The sequence below is a fragment of the Embiotoca jacksoni genome, unplaced genomic scaffold, assembly GCF_022577435.1.
Source record: "Embiotoca jacksoni isolate LCO1_2020_lvr unplaced genomic scaffold, fEmbJac1.0.p SCAF_7, whole genome shotgun sequence".
Lineage (NCBI taxonomy): Eukaryota > Metazoa > Chordata > Actinopteri > Embiotocidae > Embiotoca > Embiotoca jacksoni.
The window spans coordinates 21,614,347-21,640,048 of record NW_027185425.1 but is presented as its reverse complement, the minus strand read 5'-3'; the positions used below and the strand labels follow the sequence as shown (position 1 = coordinate 21,640,048).

The 25,702-nt window shown below is 39.2% G+C and overlaps 1 protein-coding gene across 4 annotated transcripts in view; it reads left to right on the top strand.

Moving 5' to 3' along the window:
• The window catches only part of phf14 (PHD finger protein 14), a 106,937-nt gene that overhangs the window by 52,850 nt on the left and 28,385 nt on the right, over window positions 1-25,702 (top strand). For 3 of the 4 annotated variants that reach the window (XM_069175895.1, XM_069175894.1, XM_069175893.1), the window contains exons 15-16: window positions 907-969; window positions 5,015-5,136. In XM_069175895.1, coding sequence (XP_069031996.1) covers window positions 907-969; window positions 5,015-5,136 — 185 coding nt within the window. Of the gene's footprint in view, window positions 1-906; window positions 970-5,014; window positions 5,137-6,257; window positions 8,490-25,702 lie in introns of those variants that run through there. The other variant, XM_069175896.1, reaches the window with a different exon arrangement.

Genomic DNA, 25,702 nt, shown 5'->3' with positions numbered 1-25,702 from the left:
GTAAAGAAGTATTTTTTTGTGGTGAAAGACCAAAGTTTCAATCAAAGTGTGTTAATCCATCATGTATCATTTATTATTTTATTAATTGAATAAACCTTTATTTATTTGGGAAGAGTAAGTCCAATTGAGAGTGAGATATCATTTTCAAGAGATACCCCAGTACATAGGTGTATAGAACTAACAATTTAAAACTGTACAGTATGATCATGATGAAATTATGTAGAAAGTAATAAAAGTTATATAATACGATTGTAATTTAAGTCAAACAAGTCCTAAACAATCAGAACTAAAATCAGTCCGGGTTTTGTCTAGATTTCTGAATTCACCCTTTGGAAGCAAAGTATCAAGCTTCAAAGTACAATTTATTTAATGTTTGTTGTGCAAGAACCTAAAATCAGTATTTTCCTGATGGGTGTTGATTCTTGGGACCTGCAGCACTAGCTGCTACCGTGTGCAGGTGTGGTGTCATCCAACTCTCCAGTAGCCCTATTTACACAAAGAACTGTTGAAAAGAGAGGGCCAACCTACTTTTTGATAAAGAATGAATTGAGTACCGTAGATTTCGCCAATTATAAAATTAAGGGCTAAATGGTAGCTGAACAGCAGATCTTCACCTCAAGCTACCTTTGGCTCCACCCACCAGAAGGTAGGGTCGGGCCTGTAAAGCTTATCGTTGTGAGTGCCTTGTCTTAATTGTGGGCAACCTAGATCTCTATTTGCACCAACCCAGAAATTCTGTTATCTGGACTTTGTCTTCAGAGATTTTAGAGAGTAAATCCAACTAAAGCTCTGAAGGTGTAAAGTTGCACCCTTCACCTGATCAGAGGTTTAGACCCATTCAAATGAAAACTGAGTTTAAGTCATGATTCTACTGCTACTTAAAAGAGAAATGTTTGTGTTTCACAGAGAACCAGAGGGCAAAAGAGGAAGAGAATTCCCATCTGTGAAGACAGAGAAGATAAAATTGAGGTAATTCACTGATATTTCTATCCATCCATCCATAACATCTTTCCATCTATGTATCCATTCATACATATAATCTATCCTCCTATGTATCCATTCATATATATAATATATCCTCCTACGTATCCGTTCATACATACAATATTTCCATCTATGTATCAATTCATACATATAATCTATCCTCCTATGTATCCATTCATACATATAATCTATCCTTCCACGTATCCATCCATACATATAATCTATCCTTCCACGTATCCATCCATAAATATAATCTATCCTCCTACGTATCCATTCATACATATAATCTATCCTTCTATGTATCCATTCATACATATAATCTATCTTTCTATGTTTCCATTCATACATATAATCTATCCTTCTATGTATCCATCCATAAATATAATCTATCCTCCTACGTATCCATTCATACATATAATATATCTTTCTATGTATCCATTCATACATATAATCTATCTTTCTACGTATCCATTCATACATATAATATATCTTTCTATGTATCCATTCATACATATAATCTATCCTTCTATGTATCCAATCATACATATAATCTATTCTTCTATGTATCCATTCATACATATAATCTATCCTCCTACGTATCCATTCAGACATATATCTTTCTATGTATCCATTCATACATATAATCTATCCTCCTACGTATCCATTCAGACATATATCTTTCTATGTATCCATTCATACATATAATCTATCCTTCTATGTATCCATTCATACATATAATCTATCTTTCTATGTATCCATTCATACATATAATCTATCCTTCTATGTATCCATTCATACATATAATCTATCTTTCTATGTATCCATTCATACATATAATCTATCCTTCTATGTATCCATTCATACATATAATCTATCTTTCTATGTATCCATTCATACATATAATCTATCTTTCTATGTATCCATCCATACATATAATCTATCCTTCTATGTATCCATTCATACATATAATCTATCCTTCTATGTATCCATTCATACATATAATCTATCCTCCTACGTATCCATTCATACATATAATATATCTTTCTATGTATCTATTCATAAATATAATCTATCCTTCTATGTATCCATCCATACATATAATCTATCCTTCTATGTATCCATCCATAAATATAATCTATCTTTCTATGTATCCATTCATACATATAATCTATCCTTCTATGTATCCATTCATACATATAATCTATCCTTCTATGTATCCATTCATACATATAATCTATCCTTCTATGTATCCATCCATACATATAATCTATCCTTCTATGTATCCATCCATAAATATAATCTATCTTTCTATGTATCCATTCATACATATAATCTATCCTTCTATGTATCCATTCATACATATAATCTATCCTTCTATGTATCCATTCATACATATAATCTATCCTTCTATGTATCCATCCATACATATAATCTATCCTTCTATGTATCCATCCATACATATAATCTATCCTTCTATGTATCCATTCATACATATAATCTATCCTCCTACGTATCCATTCATACATATAATATATCTTTCTATGTATCCATTCATACATATAATATATCTTTCTATGTATCCATTCATACATATAATCTATCCTTCTATGTTTCCATTCATACATATAATCTATCCTTCTATGTATCCATTCATACATATAATCTATCCTCCTACGTATCCATTCATACATATAATATATCTTTCTATGTTTCCATTCATACATATAATCTATCCTTCTATGTATCCATTCATACATATAATCTATCCTCCTACGTATCCATTCATACATATAATATATCTTTCTATGTATCCATTCATACATATAATCTATCCTTCTATGTATCCATTCATACATATAATCTATCCTTCCACGTATCCATCCATACATATAATCTATCCTTCCACGTATCCATCCATAAATATAATCTATCCTCCTACGTATCCATTCATACATATAATATATCTTTCTATGTATCCATTCATACATATAATCTATCTTTATATGTATCCATTCATACATATAATCTATCCTTCTATGTATCCATCCATACATATAATCTATCCTTCTATGTATCCATTCATAAATATAATCTATCCTTATATGTATCCATTCATAAATATAATCTGTCCTTATATGTATCCATTCATAAATATAATCTATCCTTCTATGTATCTATTCATAAATATAATCTATCCTTCTATGTATTCATCAATACATATAATATATCCTTCTATGTATCCATTCATAAATATAATCTATCCTTCTATGTATCTATTCATAAATATAATCTATCCTTCTATGTATCTATTCATAAATATAATCTATCCTTCTATGTATCCATCCATACATATAATATATCCTTCTATGTATCCATCCATCCATATAATCTATCCTTCTATGTATCTATTCATAAATATAATCTATCCTTCTATGTATCCATCCATACATATAATATATCCTTCTATGTATCCATTCATAAATATAATCTATCCTTCTATGTATCTTTTCATAAATATAGTTTATCCTTCTATGTATCCATCCATCCATCCATATACTCTATCCTTCTATGTATCCATCCATCCATATCATTTATCCTTCTATGTATCCAATCATACATATAATCTATCCTTCTATGTATCCATCCATCCATATAATTTATCCTTCTATGTATCCATCCATCCATATAATTTATCCTTCTATGTATCCATCCATCCATATAATCTATCCTTCTACGTATCCATCTGTCCATCCATCCAGGGAGTGTCTGGTTTGATTAACTGAAGTATAGTCAAGTAGATGTTATTCTATGGTTTGAAATCGCATCCACCCTCGCTCCTCCCCAGTTTGACCAAATATGGTCACCTCTGGCTCCAAAAAAAGACAAGTTGATGATGGTCAAAATACCAGACTGGATATGACAAAATACAGAAAAATGTTTGATTGTTAATTTTGACGCCATGCAGTTTAAACAAAATGAGTTTCATAGATTTGTATGTCAGCATGCAGCCACAGTTTGCCTTCAAATATTAGGATAAACTAAACAAAAATTATCTCTCAGTTTGTAAACAACAACAGTAACTGATTGATATTCAGATTTTGTTTACAGCGCTGAGTGCAGCGGTGCAGCTGTACCAGCAGGCGAGCTGCTGCTCTGCCAGGACGACTACCATGATCAGCAGCAAAGCTTCCAATTTTTTCCTCACCACTGTCGGTAGATTCAGCCATGTTTTGATCAGATTTTCTAAATGTTGCGGTCGACGTTTGTCCCTTAATAAATTAATTTTGTTGCACTTTTATTTCACTTACAGTAACATAACTAGTCAACTTGTTCACCTGAGCCTCTCCTTTGCTCTGTGTGTGGAGTGGGGGCGGAGCCACCCTTTGCTCTGTGTGGAGTGGGGGCGGAGCCACCCTTTGCTCTGTGTGAGGAGTGGGGGCGGAGCCACCCTTTGCTCTGTGTGTGGAGTGGGGGCGGAGCCACCCTTTGCTCTCTGTGTGTGGAGTGGGGGCGGAGCCACCCTTTGCTCTGTGTGTGAGGAGTGGGGGCGGAGCCACCCTTTGCTCTGTGTGTGAGGAGTGGGGGCGGAGCCACCCTTTGCTCTGTGTGTGAGGAGTGGGGGCGGAGCCACCCTTTGCTCTGTGTGAGGAGTGGGGGCGGAGCCACCCTTTGTGAGGCACATAGAAAGGAGCAATAGCACAAACATTAATTAACTGTCAGACTGAACTGAAAACCTTTAGAATACAGCAGCTTTCTGCCTTGCTTGCTGCTGGATAAGCTGCGAACATATGTCATACGTTACACTGTATTACAATATGACGTCATTACGTCAACAGGTCGGAGTATTGCCATTATGACGATATGAATACTCTTTTATCACGTTAGAATTATACTGGTATTGCTGTGAACGATATGATATGGCACACTCCAAGCTCGAAGGGTTCTCCCCATCTCTCTTACTTTACCATTTTATTCCTTTTTACACCCCAACAAGAGACCATCTCATTTCTAATCAGCCATGTTTCCATAGGAACCACTGCCACGGGAACGCAGACAGCGCCAGTCTTCAATGCAGAAAAAACCCAAAGCTGATGACACAAGGACTGAGTGTGCAACCTGCAAAGGACCAGGCGACAACGAGAACCTTGTGAGGTGAGTTAGTGTGTGTGTGTGTGTGTGTGTGTGTGTGTCATGAGGCAGCCATATCCTCCTGATGATTAAAGTTCAGTCTTCATTAGGCTCTGGCCGCCTGGGCTGAGCAGCAGAGGGGGCTGAGGGTGTCTTCTCCATAGGCCTCCTATATTGACCTGCCACATACATTTGCACAGTTCATTAAGGCTTAATGAATGGCACAATTTATTCTACTTCTTTTCTTGAATTTCAGGTGTCAGGCATCTAATAAACAGGATTTTTGTTTGGCATTGGAATTCTATAAAAAAAAATAAAAATAAATAAATAAATAAAAAATCTAGATTACAGCAGGCACATTGTCATGTGATGAACTACCTACAAAAAATGTTTCTCTATTTTAATCAGGCTTCTGCCTGAAGAAAATTCCCTTTATTTTTGCCTCTCCAAAACTGCCATAGTCTCATTTTAACTTGAACCAGCTGTTGAATTTTGAACAGCTATGTTGAATAACATAACTAACCCTTTGAGTGTGATACCGTCTCCCATCATTTTTCCTTCCACTGGGTGCAATGTATATTGTCAAATAGTGACATTACGTCTTCTTTTGAAACAGATTTGTATTAATGGCAGGTGTTTTTTTTTCCGTTTCTCATCTGGTCCAGCTTTCATTTGTTGTTGCTGCAAACTCAACTCAACTTAAAGTGCTGCAACTCTTTGTGTTTCTTGATTATTTCAGGATTGATTATTTGTTCATAAAGTATTATTATTTGAGACTCTTTTGAATATGATTTGAATATGGAATGGCTGTAATTTTAAAATTCACTTTTTTAATGTTTACTTTTGCACACCTTCACAGGTTAGCCTTTACTGACAGGAGCTACCAAGAAAAGCTAATGTAGAAATAGATCTACACCTTCTCATTCAAGTTTATGAAGGGACATTTGCACTGCTTTTTAAAAAATAATTGTATTCTTATGGCAAGAAAAGTATCATTGAAACAGATGGGAAAAAGCTTATCACAGGAATACCATAGTGTTTGTGTTTGAACTGTGGTGCTCCTGAGGGAGCGTTTGGTTTGGAAGGGTTGCTGGTCGGGATGTGAGGTGTGCTGCCCTGACTCTTTCTATCTTTGCATTGCACAGGTTGTGAGAGCCGGGGCAGCCACCTCACCTCCCGTAAAATCTCGGGACAGATGACCATTGGCTTAGAGACAGAGAGGGACAAATTGAGGCGTTTGAAGAATGGTGCTCGAGTCAGGCTGAAGAACGAGACCGTCACACCGCCCCACAACCACCTCTGATCCAAACTGGACCAGCAACTCTCCAACGAAAATTCAACCGAACTGTCTGAATCTATCGAAGTGTGGTTGGAGCTAATATTCTTTCTTGTTTAATGTTAGACTCATATCTCCTTTTAAACACTACTATTAATTTAATTGTGTTTGTGACCAGCTGTGGATACAATATAAACATACATACATACATATATATACATATACACACATATACACACACACATAAATACAGCAATACAGCAAGTAACCACAACAACTCTGTTGGGCTCCTTTGGTAGAAACCCAGAGTGCTGAAACAAAATAAGTACAGCATTTCTAAAGAGTTTTCCATCGAGCCAACTGATGCATATTTAATTGACAAGCCATTTAAGTACTGATATCTTTAAAGAGCCCATGAAATGGCTTCATTACCTTTTTGAAGCTACGTATTACACAGTCAAAGATCTGTCAGCTGTGGAGTGGAAACAAGTTTTAATTTGATATGATTGGCAGGAAGGTAGCACTAGTCAGTTTTTATGAATTCATTGGTTGAAGTTTTTAGTATACCCATTACTGAAACATGAACACGTTGTTTTCCACAAAGAAAGCAACTTTTCTAGGAAGCTCAATTACAATAATTTACAATTTACAATTGCGTTCAAATCTGACTGGCGAGTATAGTAAGTTTGTCCATAGCTGACCAGCTTCTTGAATACCCACACGGCCACTGAGTTTGTTTAGCTGCTTCACTCTTTCGGAATGCCCGCAGTGTGGAAACACAGCAAAAAGCTAGACGTGCTTTTAATTGATAGCACTTTGTTGGTCAGTTGATCTTGGCATCTTGGGGCTTTGGACTCTGTCCTGAATGAATCCTTTCATGCCTCCAGGTGCTCACCTGCTACCAACATAGAGGTTTTTCTAGATAAAGTCTTTTCACATGGTTCTAGGCTGGAGCTCTGCACTTGTAACCTCCCTCAAAGACTTGTAATCAATACCAATCGCTATTATTGATTGAAGTCATCTGCCACCCAATCAGCCTGAGCATTTCGGTGTAAATGTGGTTCATTGCAGATGCACTTGAACCAACGCTTTCCCAGACTTGAGTGTTGTGTTGTGTTTTTAAAGTATGTGGCGGATCAGAAGTATTAAGAAAAGTCTTGTGTATAGAAAAGGTGTTTCTGGTGTACAAAGTATAGTGGTTAAGTAATGCTGCCATAAAGCATCTGTAGTAGAAATAATCTAGTGTAGTTAGCAGTAATAGCACTTGAATAGTCTTTAGTGTCAATAGGCATTTAGAAGGTCTGCCTGTGTCTCCATATCTTAAAGTGACAGTCAAACTGACACATCCACAGGAGGAAACTCAGCTTTGTCTCTGTGTCCCTGGTGGTCCATAGTGCTGTCAAAACAGCAGCTGCTTGCTGTTCTATCAGGGCTTATGACAAGTGTCACGTTTTGCCCTCTATGTCACTCCGTTGCCCATCCAGGGTCCTTCATGCATGCTTTTGGGAGCAGTCAAACCCATGCAGTTTACTACTTTTTGCCTCTGTGTTCAGAAATAACACCACACTGGGTTTGTCTTTCGAGATAAGATCATTCCTTCCACATCACTCATCGTCAGTCTCAAGGACTGCGTGTCATTTCTACACTGCATGGCTATATTTATTTACACAGCTTTGTATTATAACTTCAAACTGAAAATAAGTGATGTGGTCTTGTACAAATCTGAGTACCAGGTAGCGATGTAGTGTGATGATGTGTACAGTATTTATTGAAGAGGCAAAACATTTAGGTCTTTGTTTTACGCCGACTTACTTATTTACACATATATGATAAGCTTGTATTCTTAAGAGTTGAACTCTGATTTGTGATGTTGTCTTGAAATGACGACCATATTTTCTTTTGGCAAACATTTGTTTACATTTGTTTACAGATGTGCTTTTATGGGAATATTTCTGATTAATTGTGTACTGTATCATGTGATTCTGTATGAGGTAAGAATGTGAACGTTGCTGCTGTTGTGTATGTGAAGTGTCTCAGCCTCTGGCCTATAGCTCTCGAAAATTAAGCGGAGCTTTAATAAACTCTTGACTTTTTCACCTTATTGCTGCAGTGATAAATGAGTGTCAGACAGCTAATTAATTGTTCTAAAGGTGCGGTATCGGCGGCCCGTTTGTGCGTGTAATGCCCTCTGTCATCTGTGATTTATCACCTGGGAAGTGGCCTTCTTCTTGCGCGGGGGTGGTTCACACAAAATGTTGCTTCTCAGCCCACAGAAAGTAAAGTCTCAAACCAATCTGCTAGATTCTCTTACTGCAGCTACATACAATATGTGAAGAGTTGAGTTTGAGTTACATACAAGGTTCTTTATATATATACATATATATATATATGTATATATATATTTAGATAGATGTATATATTTCAGCCTTGTCCCTTGTGTACACAGATTTCTCCAGATTCTGAAGTTGAAGCTGGCCAAGATATCTGTCATTTTCATATTGCACATGTACTCTTAGGACGCAAATATGTTTTAGGCCTTTATTTTGGCAGATAAGTAGCAAAACATTTAATGATTAGTGGCCAAAATACAACCTCGCTTCCACAAAAGGTGGGACGCTGTGTAAAATACAAATAAAAAGAGAGTGCGATGATATGCAAATCATGTAAACCCATGACTGATTGAAAATAGACCTAATTCAACATATTTACAAATTGTCTTGTCCCATTCTTGCCTGATATAGGATTTCAGCTGCTCAACAGTTCAGAGTCTCCTTTGTTGTATTTTTAATGTCCTGATGCTCCAGATGTTTTCAATGATTGACAGATGTGGACTGCAGGAGGTCAGTTTATCAGCAGACTCTTCTACTATGGAGCCATGCTGTTGGAATACGTGCAGAATGTGGTTGGACGTTGTTCTGCTGAAATAAACAAGACCTTCCCTGAAAGAGACGTTGTCTGGATGGCAGCATATGTTGCTCCAAAACCTGAATATATCATTCAGCATTAATGCTTCCTTCCAGATGTTCAAGCTACCCATGTCATGTGCACTAATGCATCCCTGTACCATCACAGATGCTGGCTTTTGAACTGACTGCTGATAATAAGCTGGATGGTCCCTCTCCTCTTTAACCTGGACGATGCAGCGTCCATGATTTCTAAAAAATAATCTCAGATTGTGATCCATCAGACCACAGGACAGTTCTCCACTTCACCTCAGTCCATCTTCAATGATCTCGGTCCAGAGAAGGCGGCGGTGTTTCTGATCATGTTTCTATCTGGTTTCTTCTTTGGAGAGTTTTAACCTTCATTTGTGGACGCAGCGATGAACTGTGTTCACAGACGATGGTTTTCACAAGTGTTCCTGAGCCCATGCAGTGATTTCCACTCCAGAATAGTGTGTTTTTAATGCAGTGCTGCCTGAAGGCCTGAAGATCACCACCATCCAATATTGGTTTCCAGCCTTGTCCCTTGTGTTCAGAGATTTCTCCAGATTCTCTGAATCTTTTAATGATATTATGAACCGTAGATGATGACATATTCTTTGCCATTTTTCATTGAGGAACATTATTCTTAAATTGTAGCACTCCTTGCCCATACCGTCTTTCACAGAGTGGTAAACCCCTCTCCATCTTCATTGTTGAGAGACTCTGCCTCTCTGGGATGATCTTTTTATACTTGATAATGTTACTGATCTGTTGCCAGTAACGTAATTAGTTGTGAATTACTTGAAATGTATTGCTGCCATCAAATTCAAAATGAGCATATCTTTTTTCGTAAAACAAAAAAATGTCTCAATTCCAGCATTTAAAATGTTGATTTTGGTCGACTTTTAATTAAATATAGGTTTACATAATTTGCAAATCATCGTATTCTGTTATTACTTGCATTATACACACCGTTCCAACTTTTTTGGAAGTGGGGTTGTATCAGTAACGCAAAAATTCAAAAACCGAGGCTTTTGGAGAGAAATGTCACGGTATTTTTAATGTGTGTTCATAAGATATCTGTTAAAGTTGACATATGGTTGAGCTTGGTGTCAGACAAAAGTGTTATTGATGGGACATTTCTACCAACACACAACGTAAGTTCAAACCATTATGCTGAGAAGTTGGATCCTGGTGGGAACCACAAAATAGTGGGACCTGAAGCACAAACCATAACATCATCTAAGTGCATATCCTATTTAAAAAGGGGGGAAAAAAAGTTTATTTTAAATTGTATATGGCACTGTGATGGACTGGCGACCTGTCCAGGTGAACCCTGCCTTCGCCCAAAGTGAGCTGGGATAGGCTCCAGCCCCCCGTGACCCTGTTCAGGATAAAGCGGATATAGATGATTGATTGATGGAATGATGGATGGATGGATGGATGGATGGTTGGTCATTTTTTACAATGCATAAATGAAAACTAGCAAACTATGTACTCTTTTTTAAAGACTCAAACAAATATTTTTGCATTTCTATACAGCCATTTCTGGTTACTATCATGTGCTGACATGATACATCTACCTGTTTTTTGTTTATAGATATATTTCTGGGTGGCCCTTGGTAAGAATGTCAAACTAAAGGTAACTGGAACATTGAATCACCCAAAGTATATTACTATTCATCCACAACAGATTTCAGGGCGATGTCGAGCTGTTGGGTTATTAACTGACCTTGAATATTTGACAAATATTTATGACAAAGGGTAAATTTATTATTAATATTCTGGAACTTTCTCTCTGATTTTGTGGCTTTCACTAAGAGCTCAATTTGTTCAGTTGTAAGATTATTAGATTATTTCCAGTGATGATGGCTACGAGATACGGCTGTGCTTAGAACCTTTGGTCACATTGCCCGTGGGCACTTGAACCATCAAATATTTTGAGACGAGCCAACACTGCTATCCTAGTCGTGTAACAAGCTAATATCAGATGTACGGAAAGAAAAGGCACTTTGTCAGCAGGCAGATAGGAAGCCTTTGTTCTTAAAACAATTTTGGAAGAGAGAGACATTTTGCTGTTCAACACTGACGGAGCGTCATTCCATGGCATTTCTGTAAAATGGAACAAACTCACTGAACGGGCGGCAAACCCCGGGTCAGGTCGGCAGCTGCTTTTTGGATAGGGGATGAGACAGGCCCGGAGATGCAGAAAGAGGAGGGGCCAAGTGATAAAGAGAGAGAAAAGCTAGCAGGGAGGTTCTGGAAAGCAGTAACCTTTCCAATGATGAGTGCATTTCCCATTACTGCTCTGACACCAGATCCAGGGAGATGATTTAATGGCGGCATTTTGTTTTTGCTGACTTCACCCTTTTCCCCTCCTATTAAAACAGAAAACACAAGAGCTGGGACTGGGGCTGTGTGGGAAGTGTGGCCAAGCAGCTAAAATCTATTACTCCCTACTTCTCCCCCTGTCTCTTTATCCCACTGATTCCACCACTATGTGGGTCCGCTCCAGTGCTTCCTGAGGTAGACGCTTCTTTCCCTCCTTCTTAACTGCTTTCTTTCTTATCCCCTTGTAACTGCAGTTTTCCTCCTGCCCATTTTTAATCATTGCACCCTGACCATGAACCTCAAAGCCGTACAGCTTCTTTATATCTTAACTGATTACCTCATGATAGACTTGTTTGAAAAGAGTTCCAGTGTACTACAAGCTCTTTGTATTACTAGTGGAATTTCAGGTCAGACGCTACAGGACTTGAGTTTGTCCTACAGAGGTGGGGGCACAGTCGAAATCAATTATTTTCAAGTGTGGTACTCAGTTTGCTGGGGCCCCCTGCCGGCAAACACCAGAAACTTCAGTCACACACACAGCACAAGGTGAGAGCTGTAGACATCACTCCCCTTCACTTCCTTTCTATCCCAGCTGCAGATAAGCTAATAAAGGTAGCTGCTCTAAATCGGCTTTTACCATAGGTGCGGCTTCAGCAGTCCATTCTTTACCTCCCCGTCTTGTAAAACAATGGCTCTTTTATAATGCTGCGGTGGCCCAACCATAGATCAAAAAGTAGGAGGCCAATAATCTACTCTTTTCTATGGAAAGACACTGGCACACTTTGTCATGGATGAGAGTCAATGGCTGAGTGCTTTGTGTCATATTGATTTCTGTCATGTGGTCACTCCCACGGTAATTGAATCGCCCACTTGTGATAAATTCACTGCCTTCTTTCAGCCACTTGGGCTCAGACACCAGTGCTGTTGCAGAGAAAATAAGTTTTTGAGGCTGCTTACCCTCTGTCATTACATGGGCCTATGGCTGGGTGCAAAGCAGCTGGGAAGCAACAAGTATCAATGTCCCGCCAATTTCTATGAGTTATCATAAAGACTACTGACCTCAGTGCTTCAGTCAGTTTGACTTTTGTCATTGTTTTCCTTTAGTACTATTTTTTAGAAGCAAATCAGAATGTTAAACTACAGGGGGGGACAAGAATTTGAGTCAAGCGTTGGAAAAAAAGAAAACTTGTAATGTAAGAAAGGCCGATGATAAAAATAAACTGCACGTACTGTGTAGCACTCAGTTCTTATGAAACCTACTTGACAATACACACACATGTGCATGCACATATCCAGACAGCACATAGTTATTCTCGCAAAATCCTGTCAGATTGCCTGTCACGTCTGGGAATGATGCTCAGATGAATGCAAAATGGAAGTGACTTTCTGTGGTGGTGCACTGCAGTTTTTTTTAACCATTACATCAAGAAAGCAAACACTCGGACCCTGAACTGCCAGCCTCTGACCTCACGACAGCTGCAGCTTCAACAAGAAGTTCATCCCGAGCTAATGAGACAGTGTTATTCTTGACATCAAATGTAAAACGTCAGCAGCATTTACGGTGAGCTGACGATAAAGATACAAATAGGTAACATTAAATATGAGTATAATTCAAGCAACAGCTTAAATCATGTCACTAACATTAGACACATCACTTACTTCTCTTCATCCCCTCTGGGTCGTAAGACTGCAATGAGATCACATTTTGTCCTTGCCAATGTGTGGCTCCTCCCCCTCGATGGGTTTATATGGTTCAGTTTCTCTTAGCTACTTACACACACCAGCTAGCAGGGATGTTTCTAACTTTTTGGAGCCCCTATGCAACATGTCTTTCTGTCTCTCTGTCCTTACTTATGTTTACCTAAACAGTGAAAATTCTGTCCATATGTAAAGATTATGGATCTATTTACAGCAGGGCTTCCCATTGCCATATTGAGGTTGTTTGGTTTGTTTATGAATTATAGAGTCGTGTTAGTTATGAGAACACATCTACACACAATTATGTCACTACTGCAAAGAGCAGTAGCACCAAATCACAATGACATTTCAGGGAATGTTATATATCATAGAATGTAAAATTATGTTGCATGACATCATATCATATCTGTGAACTAAATATTTGCAGTTTTGATAAGATAAGGTTCGTTCTGTTGGACAACACAAAACCCCAAGCATTTATGCAAAGTGCCTTTTGCCGGTGGTTCTGACTATTCTTTTTTTTTTAAAGAATCCAGTTAAAAATAGTAATCTTATACTTGTAGGATTTGTTCCTCTCCTGTGCCTCAATATGATTCACTTAGCTTGAAATATTTTGTTCATTTTTAAGTCTGAAGAGTCCATTTTTAGATACTTAATTTTCAGTTCAGTCCGGCTGACTGGATTTAGTATTGTGTCATCTATGTCCTCATCACTGAGATGTCATTAGCTGTGGTGACAGATGAATGAATATTCCTCCAGGCTCTGTTAATGAATGGGGGCTCTTGGCGGTTTCTTGGGCAATCAAGGCTTCCTCTTTGAGACCTGTGATTTTGAAGAGGTGGAAGAGATCAAACGAAGCCATCTTAGATTTGTTGGCCGTCAGCCTGACTCAGCGAGGACTAGTGCCTGGGTCACGCTGGAAGGGAGAGAGATGTGAGAACTTCACACAGAGATTAAACACTAGATGAAAGTGGACACAAATCGCCAACTGAGAGCAACACATGTAGCAGACAAAAGCAATCAATCATGTCCCCTCCACCACCTCACCTCCAATAAGATTACATCAATCAATAGCCTCTTTTATGAGTGATTGGATTTTGTCCGCTTCCAAAGTACAAGGGGGTGCTCAATTTTCCCAATGATTAAAGAAGGGCCAAATTGCTTTGATAACATCAAGGACCTTGCTGTGACTGGGTGTGTAAGGGCAGTGTTGGGACCAGATAAAGGCTGGTGGTAGCAGGTGACTGTGACAGTGAAGAGACTCAGAACAACACTGGCTACCTGACGTAGATCAGCCAGTGAGGGTTGGGATTGACCATCCTCTGGCTGGAACCACAGACTAGAAGAAAACATCAACGGTGTGTCTGTGAAATCTACCAAAGGCTTCTGGATGGATGTTCTGATGATTGTCATCCTGGTTGTCTTGACTGTTACTGCAGCCAGAAAATCTAAATTGAGCAAGATGCAGTTAAGAGGGGAAAAGGAAATACTAACCATCCGATCCACACATGTCAGCGTAGAAACATTTTGACCAAACAAGAAAATAAAAGTGTTTGTTAACTGAAATATGTCAAAAATAGAATGCCGGACATTTATCAGCTTAGGATCTTCTGACCTGTAGTGCCACCAGCAGGTCAAACTTATCCAGGGTAATATTTGGACATCTTCTGGTGTTTGGTGCAAAATGTTATACGGAAATTTAGCATTTTAGACAATAGGTCTTACCAGAAAGAGATTTATTTTACATGAACTAACATCACTGTCAACAATATGTTTGACTGACTACGCTAAACAGTGCATTGTTGTTGAGCTCCACTCACAGGTGACGGAGAGCTCAGCTGTGATTTACAGTGTATTACTTCCTCCTTAAAAGCATATTAAAAGGCCACCAAAGCCAAATTAGAATCTGATATTTCTCTTGTAAGAAAATTGACTGCTGAACTATTAATACATTGTATAATGCAAATTTAGGCTACTTTTGTACTGAACCGAGCACAACAAGCACTATCAACAGACTAAACCTCCGACTGCACAGTCTGAATCAGCTCTGAATGTTGTTCTGGGTGAAGATACGCTCATTTATTGTTGTACACAGTTGTATGTACATTTGAAAAGTAATTCAGTTGACAAAACAAACTTTATGGCCAAATACCTGCAAATACTCACATTCAGTCATATGTTTACTGTGTTTCATTGTAATTGGAGAAAGTTAGCATGCTAATGGGCTCAATTAACATGGCAACCATAGTAAGAATGACATGTCAAACATTAGCATTATAACATTGTCATTTTGACCATGTTTCTGGACTGATGTTAGTGTTTAGTACAATCTCAATTGTTTGTGGTTTAAAGCTGAAAATAGCACTTATAGTCTCTACCAAGACACACAACAGTGTGAAATTGAAAGTGAAATTACCAGTTGAGACGTAAACTTCTTGGGAAATAAAATGGTGTGATGTGTATTTTTAGAGCGATGTTCGGCAACCAGGACAAAGCGCCCTTTGGGCACTGCAACCTTTGTCCTTTATCTTCCCCTGATCTCTGAATGTTTGCCCCCGCCCTCCATTGCTTTCTCCCCCCACCTGCCTTGATTTTCCTTGGCCCTTTGTCCCCACCCATCAAAGATATCTTGTCCAAAATGCAGATTTCCAAGCAGTGCCAATGGTGTTTTTGGGAATGATGCGATGAAAGGTGAACGGTACTAAACCAAAAAAGCATTCACACACACACACACACACACACACACACACACACACACACACACACACACACACACACACACACACACACACAGCTGCCATATCAGAGTGTATCAATAATAATATTGTATAACTATATATTAAGGTCATAGTAAGTATTTTTCATGCAAATTTTGTTCTGCTTAGCAGGTACCTCATTAGCATTTTAATACCAAACGGCAAATTAGAAATACACCTCAGAGTTCTTACCTGACTCGTCTGGAGATTCGCTACTGTGTGCCAATCTCTTGTGTTTGGCAGCATCTCCGCTCACCCACGGTGATTTGTGTTTCTATATGAGAATGATGCAAATACCAACCGCTATTTAACATTGAAAATGCAATGGAATGAGTGAAACACAAATATAAAATACACCATATTCAAAGACTTTGAGGCAGGTTAGGAAGGGAGTGGAGGAAGGTGGGACAAACCAGCTTCTCTCAATTATAGTAGGATATTATCAACAATATTGTTTTACTTAAAGAACCTAAATCTGTGTCACCTGAGGAACCAGAAATCCTACACAGCCATGTGTTGTCATTGGACTGGAACATAATATGAGTGACCAACAGTGTGCAAAATATCTGAAAACAATTCTTATAAATTTGAGTTTTTGGGAACCCCTGCAGCTGAAGGCATGTTTGCACAACCTTCAGTACAGTAGTTCATGGTGTAGAATTGGTCTACTGAATTCCAGTGTGATTCTAGCATGTTTCTGGAGCAAAAAAGTTTTTTTCCCCTGGCAGCTGAGGCAAAAATGTAATTGTGGACACTGCAGCCAACTGGCAGTACCATTTAAAAACCAGCCTGGTTAGATCGGTGACAGTCCACTTACTGGAATATCTGAGTTGATTAAATTAAAGTAACAATCCGGCAGTTTGGGGAATGTAAAAAAACACTGCGTAGGAGTTGCTGAAGACTTTTGGGTGGCAGGTTCCCTCTGCTTCCCCTAAACTATATGTAGGCCAAACATGTTCTGCATCTGTTAGTGGCCATAATCCATAGACGGAAACTGATATAACTGATATAGATATTAAGTTTGAAAGCAAAAAAGAATATTGGGGATAATGTTGAAATGGTCCTGGCATAGTAAAGGTAGGTTATATGTCCTCATGTACTTTGGCTAGTATTATTGTGCCCTGACATGCAGCATCATGTGGATGACCTTTGACTTTGTAAATGATTCCTCTTATTGAAAGAATGGATTTCTGTCTGAATGCTGGTATTTCTGGGCTCTTACAGTAATAGACTGTGAAAGTGTTCATCATTTCTCAGGGTGAATGTAAAGCTCAATTTTGCTGAAAAAGATGATAATAATTTGTCCCACCTTCCATAATACACTGCTCAGAAGAATAAAGGAAACACTTAAACAACACAATGTAATTCCAAGTCAATCACACTTCTGGGAAATCAAGCTGTCCAGTTAGGAAGCAACAGTGATTGTGAATCAATTTCACCTGCTGTTGTACAAATGGAACAGACAACAGGTGGAAATGAGGCAATTATCAAGACAACCCCGATAAAGGAACGGTTCTGCAGGTGGTGACCACAGACCATCTCTCTGAACACCAAGATTGGCAAGATCCTTTCTGGATGATTTTTGGTCACTTTTGCATTTTGCCAGTGTCCTCACCACTAGAGGTAGCATGAGGTGTCTCCAACCCACAGAAGTTACTCAGGTAGTGCAACTCATCCAGGATGGCACATCAATGCACGCTGTGGCAAGAAGGTTTGCTGTGTCTGTCAGCACAGTGTCAAGAGGACGGAGGAGATACCAGGAGATGGGCCAGTACACCAGGAGACATGGAGGGGCCGTAGGAGGACAACAACCCAGCAGCAGGACTGCTATCTGCTCCTTTGTGCGAGGAGGAGCAGGAGGAGCGCTGCCAGAGCCCTACAAAATGACCTCCAGCAGGCCACTAATGTGCATGTTTCTGCTCAAACTGTCAGAAACGGACTCCATGAGGGTGGTATGAGGGCCCGATGTCCACAAGTGGGGCCTGTGCTTACAGCCCAACACCGTGCGGGGCGATTGGCATTTGCCAGAAAACACCAAGATTGGCAGCTTCTCCATCGGCGCCCTGTGCTCTTCACGGATGAGAGCAGGTTCACACTGAGCACATGTGGCAGACGTGACAGAGTCTGGAGACGCCGTGGAGAACGTTCTGCTGCCTGCAACATCCTCCAGCGGGACCGGTTTGGCGGTGGGTCAGCGACAGTCTGGGGAGGCGTTTCTTTGGAGGGCAGCGCAGCCCTCCGTGTGCTAGCCAGAGGTACCCTGACTGCCATTAGGTACCAGGATGAGATCCTCAGACCCATTGAAGACCATCTGCTGGTGCAGTGGGCCCTGGGTTCTTCTGATGCAGGACAATGCTCGGCCTCATGTGGCTGGAGTGTGTCAGCAGTTCCTGCACGATGAAGGCATCAATGCTATGGACGAGCCTGCCCGTTCCCCAGACCTGAATCCAATCCAGCACATCTGGGACATCATGTCTCGTTCCATCCACCAACGCCACGTCCACCGCAGACTGTCCAAGAGTGGACTGATGCTTTGATCCAGGTCTGGGAGGAGATCCCTCAGGAGAACATCATCGTCTCATCAGGAGCATGCCCAGGCGTTGTAGGGAGCGATACAGGCACGTGGAGGACACACACACTACTGGGACTCATTTGGACTTGTCTTCAGGAATTTCCACAGAAGTTGGATCAGCCTGTGATCTGATTTTTCTACTTTTATTTTGAGTGTGATTCTGAATCCAGACCTCCATGGATAATGATTTTGATTTCCATTGATCATTCTTATGTTATTTTGTTCTCAACACATTCCACTATGTAATGAATAAAGATTTTCAACTGGAATATTTCATTCATTGAGATCTAGGATGTGTTGTTTAAGTGTTCCCTTTATTTTTTTTGAGCAGTGTATAAATGAAGATGAAAAACTTTCACACAGACACAGAACTGCATCATCAGCAAGCAGTGCTTTAATTTAAAGATCCTCCCAAAGATACACAACAAACATTACAAAGGGTTCACTAAGGGAAAGTAATTAAAGAAACACGTGTGCCGTCGTCACCATGTTGCTAAATACAAAAGAGCTCTCCTGTGGATTAGAAAGGTCTTCAAGGCCCCCCAACAGTGAAACCCGCGAGTTTGCTCCTTCCTTTCTGCTTTAGTTGGAGATTCATGTGAAATCAATTGGCAGTTTGTGTGCAACAATAGTAGTGTGCTCATTAGTGGAGCACACACACTTTGGTCATTTGTCTTCTATTCACAAGGTGGCTGGAGGGCACTTTAAATTCCCATCGTTTCCTAGGCAGATATGCCTGCTCAGCCCATCACACAGAGTCTGTGTGTGTGTGTGTGTGTGTGTGTGTATGAGAGAGAGAGAGAGAGATCCACCTGCCTCTGCATATTTGTGCTAATGTGCAGCAGCTGTTAGCTTATGCCCCTGCAACTCATAAGATGCCAATTATCTATGCCAATTAAATTTCTACTCTGGTTTTACTAAATCTTCCGTGCTTAATGTGTAAACACCGCGCTGTATTATTACACCGATTTCACAGGTTTTCTTCGTCTGGTGCCAGAGGGCAGCATTCCATAACCATGCTTATTAGAGTTTGGCTGTAGAGTCCCCGCTGTATGCTGGTGGTGACTTACAGGATAATTCTGGGTTATTACAACCAGGTCCATCGTTCCTACTGATAATATGTCACCAAGTTAACTGCTGAGATCTGGGATCACAATCCCTGGCATGGCAAGAAACTGAAACAGTCAAAGCCGAAAACAAACCCCCAGTTTAACTTCCTTAACTCTGGTTGTGATGACTCGGTTTGTGCATCATCTCTGCACAATGAAACAGTGCCCCACTCCTCCTGTGTCAGCTACACCTTCCTGCAGCTCCTTTGTAGTCATGTGGGGGTTTAATCTTTCTGCCCTGCAGAGGTGCAGTTTTATCTGAAGGTGTTCTGGATCTTCCGGAAACTGTCGTTTCTTAATGACATCTCAGACAGATGAAGCTGCAAGCCAGAAGCTGTATTTCTGTAGTTAGCTTCATTTTCAGAACCTCAGTCAATTTGTTAATGTAGCCCATAATGGTTGATTTTTACCACAAGAATTGAAGAGAGAGAGAATTTAACAACTCTGAGCAGTACTTTCTCAGCTCATGAAAAACAAAAAAAAGTGAAAATGTGTATTAACATCTGAGGAAAGGAAGGAAGGTCTTGTCTGTTTTAAATCAGGTATCAGTATTCTGTATAAACTGAAAAATGAATCATGAATCCATCTTTTCTGACTGTTGTTTGCCTCTCTATGTATTATTAGAAAACAATAATAATATGAAAAATACATAGTGGGTTGAGGTTTGCTTTTACTCACGGCCTTCATGGATACTAATTTGAAGTGAACAAAAGAGATCTGAAGGACCCCCAACAAGCTGTTCACACAGAAGATGTTTTCTGTCCATCCTGCTGAACGTCAATCTCGTTTAACATTTTGCTGCAGTCAAAGCCCGAGGCTCTGTCGCCATCCACCATATTGCATTTGTCTGTAGAGCCATCACATCTGATATCATCAAACTGCCTAATTCCTCTCAGCGCACACATCCAACACAAAGCTGGCTTTATTGCTGAGGACTGATAATTGATATCCAAACACTGGCTGCAATTAATCATGCACAGACAGCTTCTTAAACAAAGCAAGCAACCCGATTTCATGATATTTGTGCCGAAACGACAGCACAGAAAGACCAAACAATTCCAACAAAATAAAACAGAAACTGTTGAGGTTGGTCTCCAAATAAATCCTTCACATTTTATTGACTGAGGAGAGGAGGGAGGATCAGTAGCTCGCTGCTGGCTCCACATCTATCCAGATGATACTGATGTGTCTGTTAACAAGAAAAACCTGAGGTATATGTGAATCCTTAAAACACCTTAGAAATCAATATCAATATTTATACTTGTTTTTCATTGGAAGAAAATGTTCTTCTAAAAACATGTCTGAAATATAGCTTATAGCTACATTTGTGTGAGGTATATTTCAAAGCTCGGTCCATATACTTAAACAAAATGTAACCATAGCAACGACAATGCTTCAATCATCAGTACATTTTTACAGCTGTAACCATCTAAACTTAGAGTTAAGTGCCCTCACTTAAAAAATGATGGTGAAGGAAGTACTGCTTACATGTTGGTGTTGTTTGTCTCTTGTACCTGTGTATCAGAAAGATATATTGTGCACTAACTTAAAGGGTTGATTTACTCAAATTACAAAAACACATTTTCTCTCATCTCCAATGTAATCTAGCATGCTGATATTTTCTGTTGTTCTCGATTTGGGACATTCTGTATGAGATTTCTGCCCCCACCGATATGAGCAAATTGTGTATTTTTGTAAACGGTGTCCCTGTGTATAATCAATTAAATTAAAGTAATTTCAATTCAATGTTTATTTTAGGTGCAAAATAATCATGTAGCATGGTCTCAGTACAAACACAAAAAAACAGCCACATTAAAATATCGATGTCAAGGACAATTTAAAACAGAAAAGTGCAGAGAGAAAGTAAGGGAGAGCATAGCTAGGGGATGATTTTAAGTCCCTTCATCTAATTGTAAGCTTTGTCAAAAAGATATGTTTTAAGCTTGGTCTTGAAGATAGAGAGGGTGTCTGCCTCCTGAAACCAAGCCTTCAGTCTGAAAGTGTAGCTTTCTGGTTGGATGATAGGGCACCAAGAGATCTTTATTGTAGTATGGATTTTGATTGTTAAGGGCTTTGCAGGGCTGGAACAGAACTCTAAACTCTAGTTTTAAATGCCATAGGAAGCCAATGAAGGGAAGCTAAAATGAGGGAAACATGCTCTCTCTGGTCATCTCCTGTCAGCAGCGTTCTGAATTATCTGGAGGCTTTTCAAAGATCCCATGGACGTCCTGTCAACAAGGAGTTACACTAATCTAACCTGGAAGTAACAAGTACATTGAATAAGGCCTCTGAATTGCAGAATTTACATGAAATGTTCCTGATTTTATTAATATTGCGTAGATGAAAGATCATACTGATCATAAATAACTCCAAGGCTATTCACAGTAGTACTGAAGGCCAGGGCTATGTCATCAAGTGTAACTATGTGATTGAATAAATAGTTACTGAGACGTTTAGGTCCATGTACAATAACTTTTTAATTTGTGCAGTTTCTGAGCTATGATCAATTCTAAATCTTGATTGAAGATCCTCAAACAGACTATTTTTGTGTAAATGTTTGTAAGTGTTCTACAACAGCTTTTTCTAGCATTTTCAAAGTAAAAAGCAGGTTGGATGTGGGTCTATAATTTGCTAATATGACTGGAACAAGTGTGGACTTTTTAAGTTGGGGTTTACTGCACCCCAATGTACCAGGTAATAAAGATAAATTGATCTGGTCAAATATGGCTGTGTTAATTACAGACAAACCATCCTCAAACAGTCTTGTTGGAATGAGCTCTTAAAGACAGGTTGATGGTTTGGATAAATCAATTGTTGAAGTTTCCCCAAAGAGCTTTTGGACAGAATGGATTTAAACGTAGATCAGGTTTTACGGACAGTGTATAGTTGATAAATCATCGGAGACAGCTATGGGGAAGATTAGAATAATTTATAATCTTTGTAACTTTAGTTGTAAAGAAGTTCGCTGCTACTGAGAGCTAAAGGAATACAAGGCTCCGAGCTGTGACTCTTTGTCAGCCTGGTTACATTACTGAAAAGAAACCTGGGGTTGTTCTTGTTTTTCTCTATTCATTTTGACTAATATGTGGATCTGGTTTTGCAGATGTCGTGTTTATATGTTTTTAGACCTTCTTCCCAGGCCAGGTAAAATTCCTCTAAATTAGTTAAACGCCATTCCAGCTTTTGCAATGTCTGCTTTAAAGAGCCTATTTGTGAATTGTACCAAGGAGACACCCTCCTCCGGCTCATTTCTTCCTTTTTCAGAGTGGCAACATTATCGAATGTACAGTAGCAAAGCTGCTGCACTATCAAAGAGATGATCAGCTTGTATGGGATTGAAGTTAATAATGGAATCACTTCCTTAATTTTGGTTACAGCATTATCAGATAGACATCTACTGAAAAGGAATTATTTTGCAAATGCTGTGTAGTTTATTCATGTAAATTCAAATGTTATTTAAAAATGGTCAGATAAAAGAGGGCGATAATGAAATACTGTTTAATGTCCAGTTTCTGTGCCAGTATAAGATCAAAGGTTGGATTATAACAGTGAGTAGGTTTATTACCATTTAGAGAAAAGCCGATTGAGTCTAATAATAAATTAAATGCAGTGCTGAGGCTGTCATTGTCAACATCAACATGAACGTTAAAGTCACCCACTCTGATCACTTTGTACTGTATGTACTCGGCACTGAATCACATAAAAAGTCAGAGAAACTGAATAACGGCCAGGTGGTTGGTGAATTATAACTAAGTTCAGGACTCAGGTTAAGCTTCATTGGAAGATTGCTGTGATGTTCAGATGGAATAGTAATAGGTTTTTATGTACAAGTCCTCTTCTGTGGATTATTAATTTACTTTATTTGCGGGGCTGTAAATAAGGCAGTGATGGAATCGTAATAAAGTCGGAGACAGAAACAGAGCGCTTTGAAAGATGAACAGAGTCCCTGACAGTGATTGAAGTAGGGATGACAGGAGGAGGAGTAAAGTGTGCAACTTAGGAATAATTAAAAGGGTCGATTTAAGAGCACACGACAGCCCTGACCTGGACTCGGGGGTTCAGAACTGATAGCCTGAGTATCTGGGGCCTTTTAACTATCAGAATGGCTCCAACATGAGAAACTTCAACATGAACAACTTTCATCAGAACTACTTTTTAACAGAAGTTTAATACCCAAACAAAATAGCCCTATACAATATAAAGAAGTAAAAAAATAAAAAATAAAAAAAGCTGTCTTTAGTGGAATTTCTGTAAGTCTGATGTTTGTAGTGAGATATTATTAATCGATGCTAAACGCAGCAGAGACCTGCATCCAGTGCTTAATATCCCAGTACTCCTAAACAGCGGCCTTTACAACCTGCACAAGCAACATCTGGGACAACAATTTATAAACAAGAACGATTCAGTCAATCAAAAATGACTGTTACTAATAAAAGACAATAATTCAAAAATGATCACATGGGATTGAAACGGTCATCATATCGTGATAAGTCTGCTGACATGTCGGCATGCTTTTTGGCTTTTGCACTCCTGGATAAAACAAGTGAACTGAAGACATTAGTGGGGTCAGTAAAAAACCCAACAACAGAAAACAGCTGAGGGATTTATTGATACACAAAATACATTAAAAGCTTGGATCTGTTTGACAAGACAAGATTGACCTGTGACTGCAGCAGAAAAATAGCAGGCTTTTCTTTTAATCATTTATGTGGCTGACCGCCCTTCAACAAGCTTGTTCTGACTGGTAAACACACACACACAGACACACAGACACACACACACACACACACACACACACACACACACACACACACACACACCACCACCACCACCACCACCACCACAATTAGACCCAATTATGTCCCAATCAATGAAGGAGATTCACATTCACCAATGAAAATCTGATAAGAGCGGTAACAGCCAGGGAGGTCAACCTGAACACAGTCTATTCATCTCCATTACTGAGGAGGAAGGACGGCTCTAGCAACAGGGAAAAACACAAGAAGACACAACAACGGTGTCTGCAGGCTTCAGAGACTTTTTAAACCATTAGTAATCAAACATTTTAAAAATGTAAAACTACAAATGAGAAGTGTAAAGACAAAAACATGATGAAATGAGAGTGGACATGCAGTGCAAAGAAAATTCCTATCACACAAAAAAACCTGTTCTGATATAGAATTGATCAAATATTATAAAGACTTGCTTTTGAGATGTATATTTTTGTAATTTTTGGGGGGATGTTGGTGTTTGTATGCCCATCTTTTTGGAACAAATTTAAATATATCAAATATGGTATATATGGGATGGATTCCTTTGATCTCTTATAAAGATGTTAACATTTAACAGATGATTCATCTTCATATATTTGGTGATCCTCTGCATCATCCTCAGGTCAAATTTAATTTATTTAGCACTCCATGAATAAATATCTGCAAAAATACTGACACTCCCATCAATTTCAGCTCCATCTGAAAATGACTGACGCTCACTGTACTTGACACTGCAGCACAGTGCAGGTGGACGGATGCACTGCGATTGCGATGTACAGAGTAGCTCTAGACTGATTGGTTCCTCTGTTCCATGTGCATTGGCTTTATCTTTAACACTTCAGGAAAATAGTTTCTGCTTTGCTCTTTTGTTTCAGCAGATGTTAAACAGGCTCTTTGATTGTTCAACCATTTACATGTTTTACTAGGTTAATAACAGCGTCAAGTGCATTAAAGAGGCATGTTCTCAATCATCAAACCTCTGAGTAGAAGCAGTAATGTTGTGCAGAAGGTTTTTTAGTGTACCCTCCGTGTGGTCTGACCCTCGCTGCTTCACCTGAGGACTCGGAGTCCGTCCAGCCTGAGGAGACCCACCAGGCATTTATCTGACACTAACAAGGCCTGTATTTATCTGGACACTGATACGAACCATTG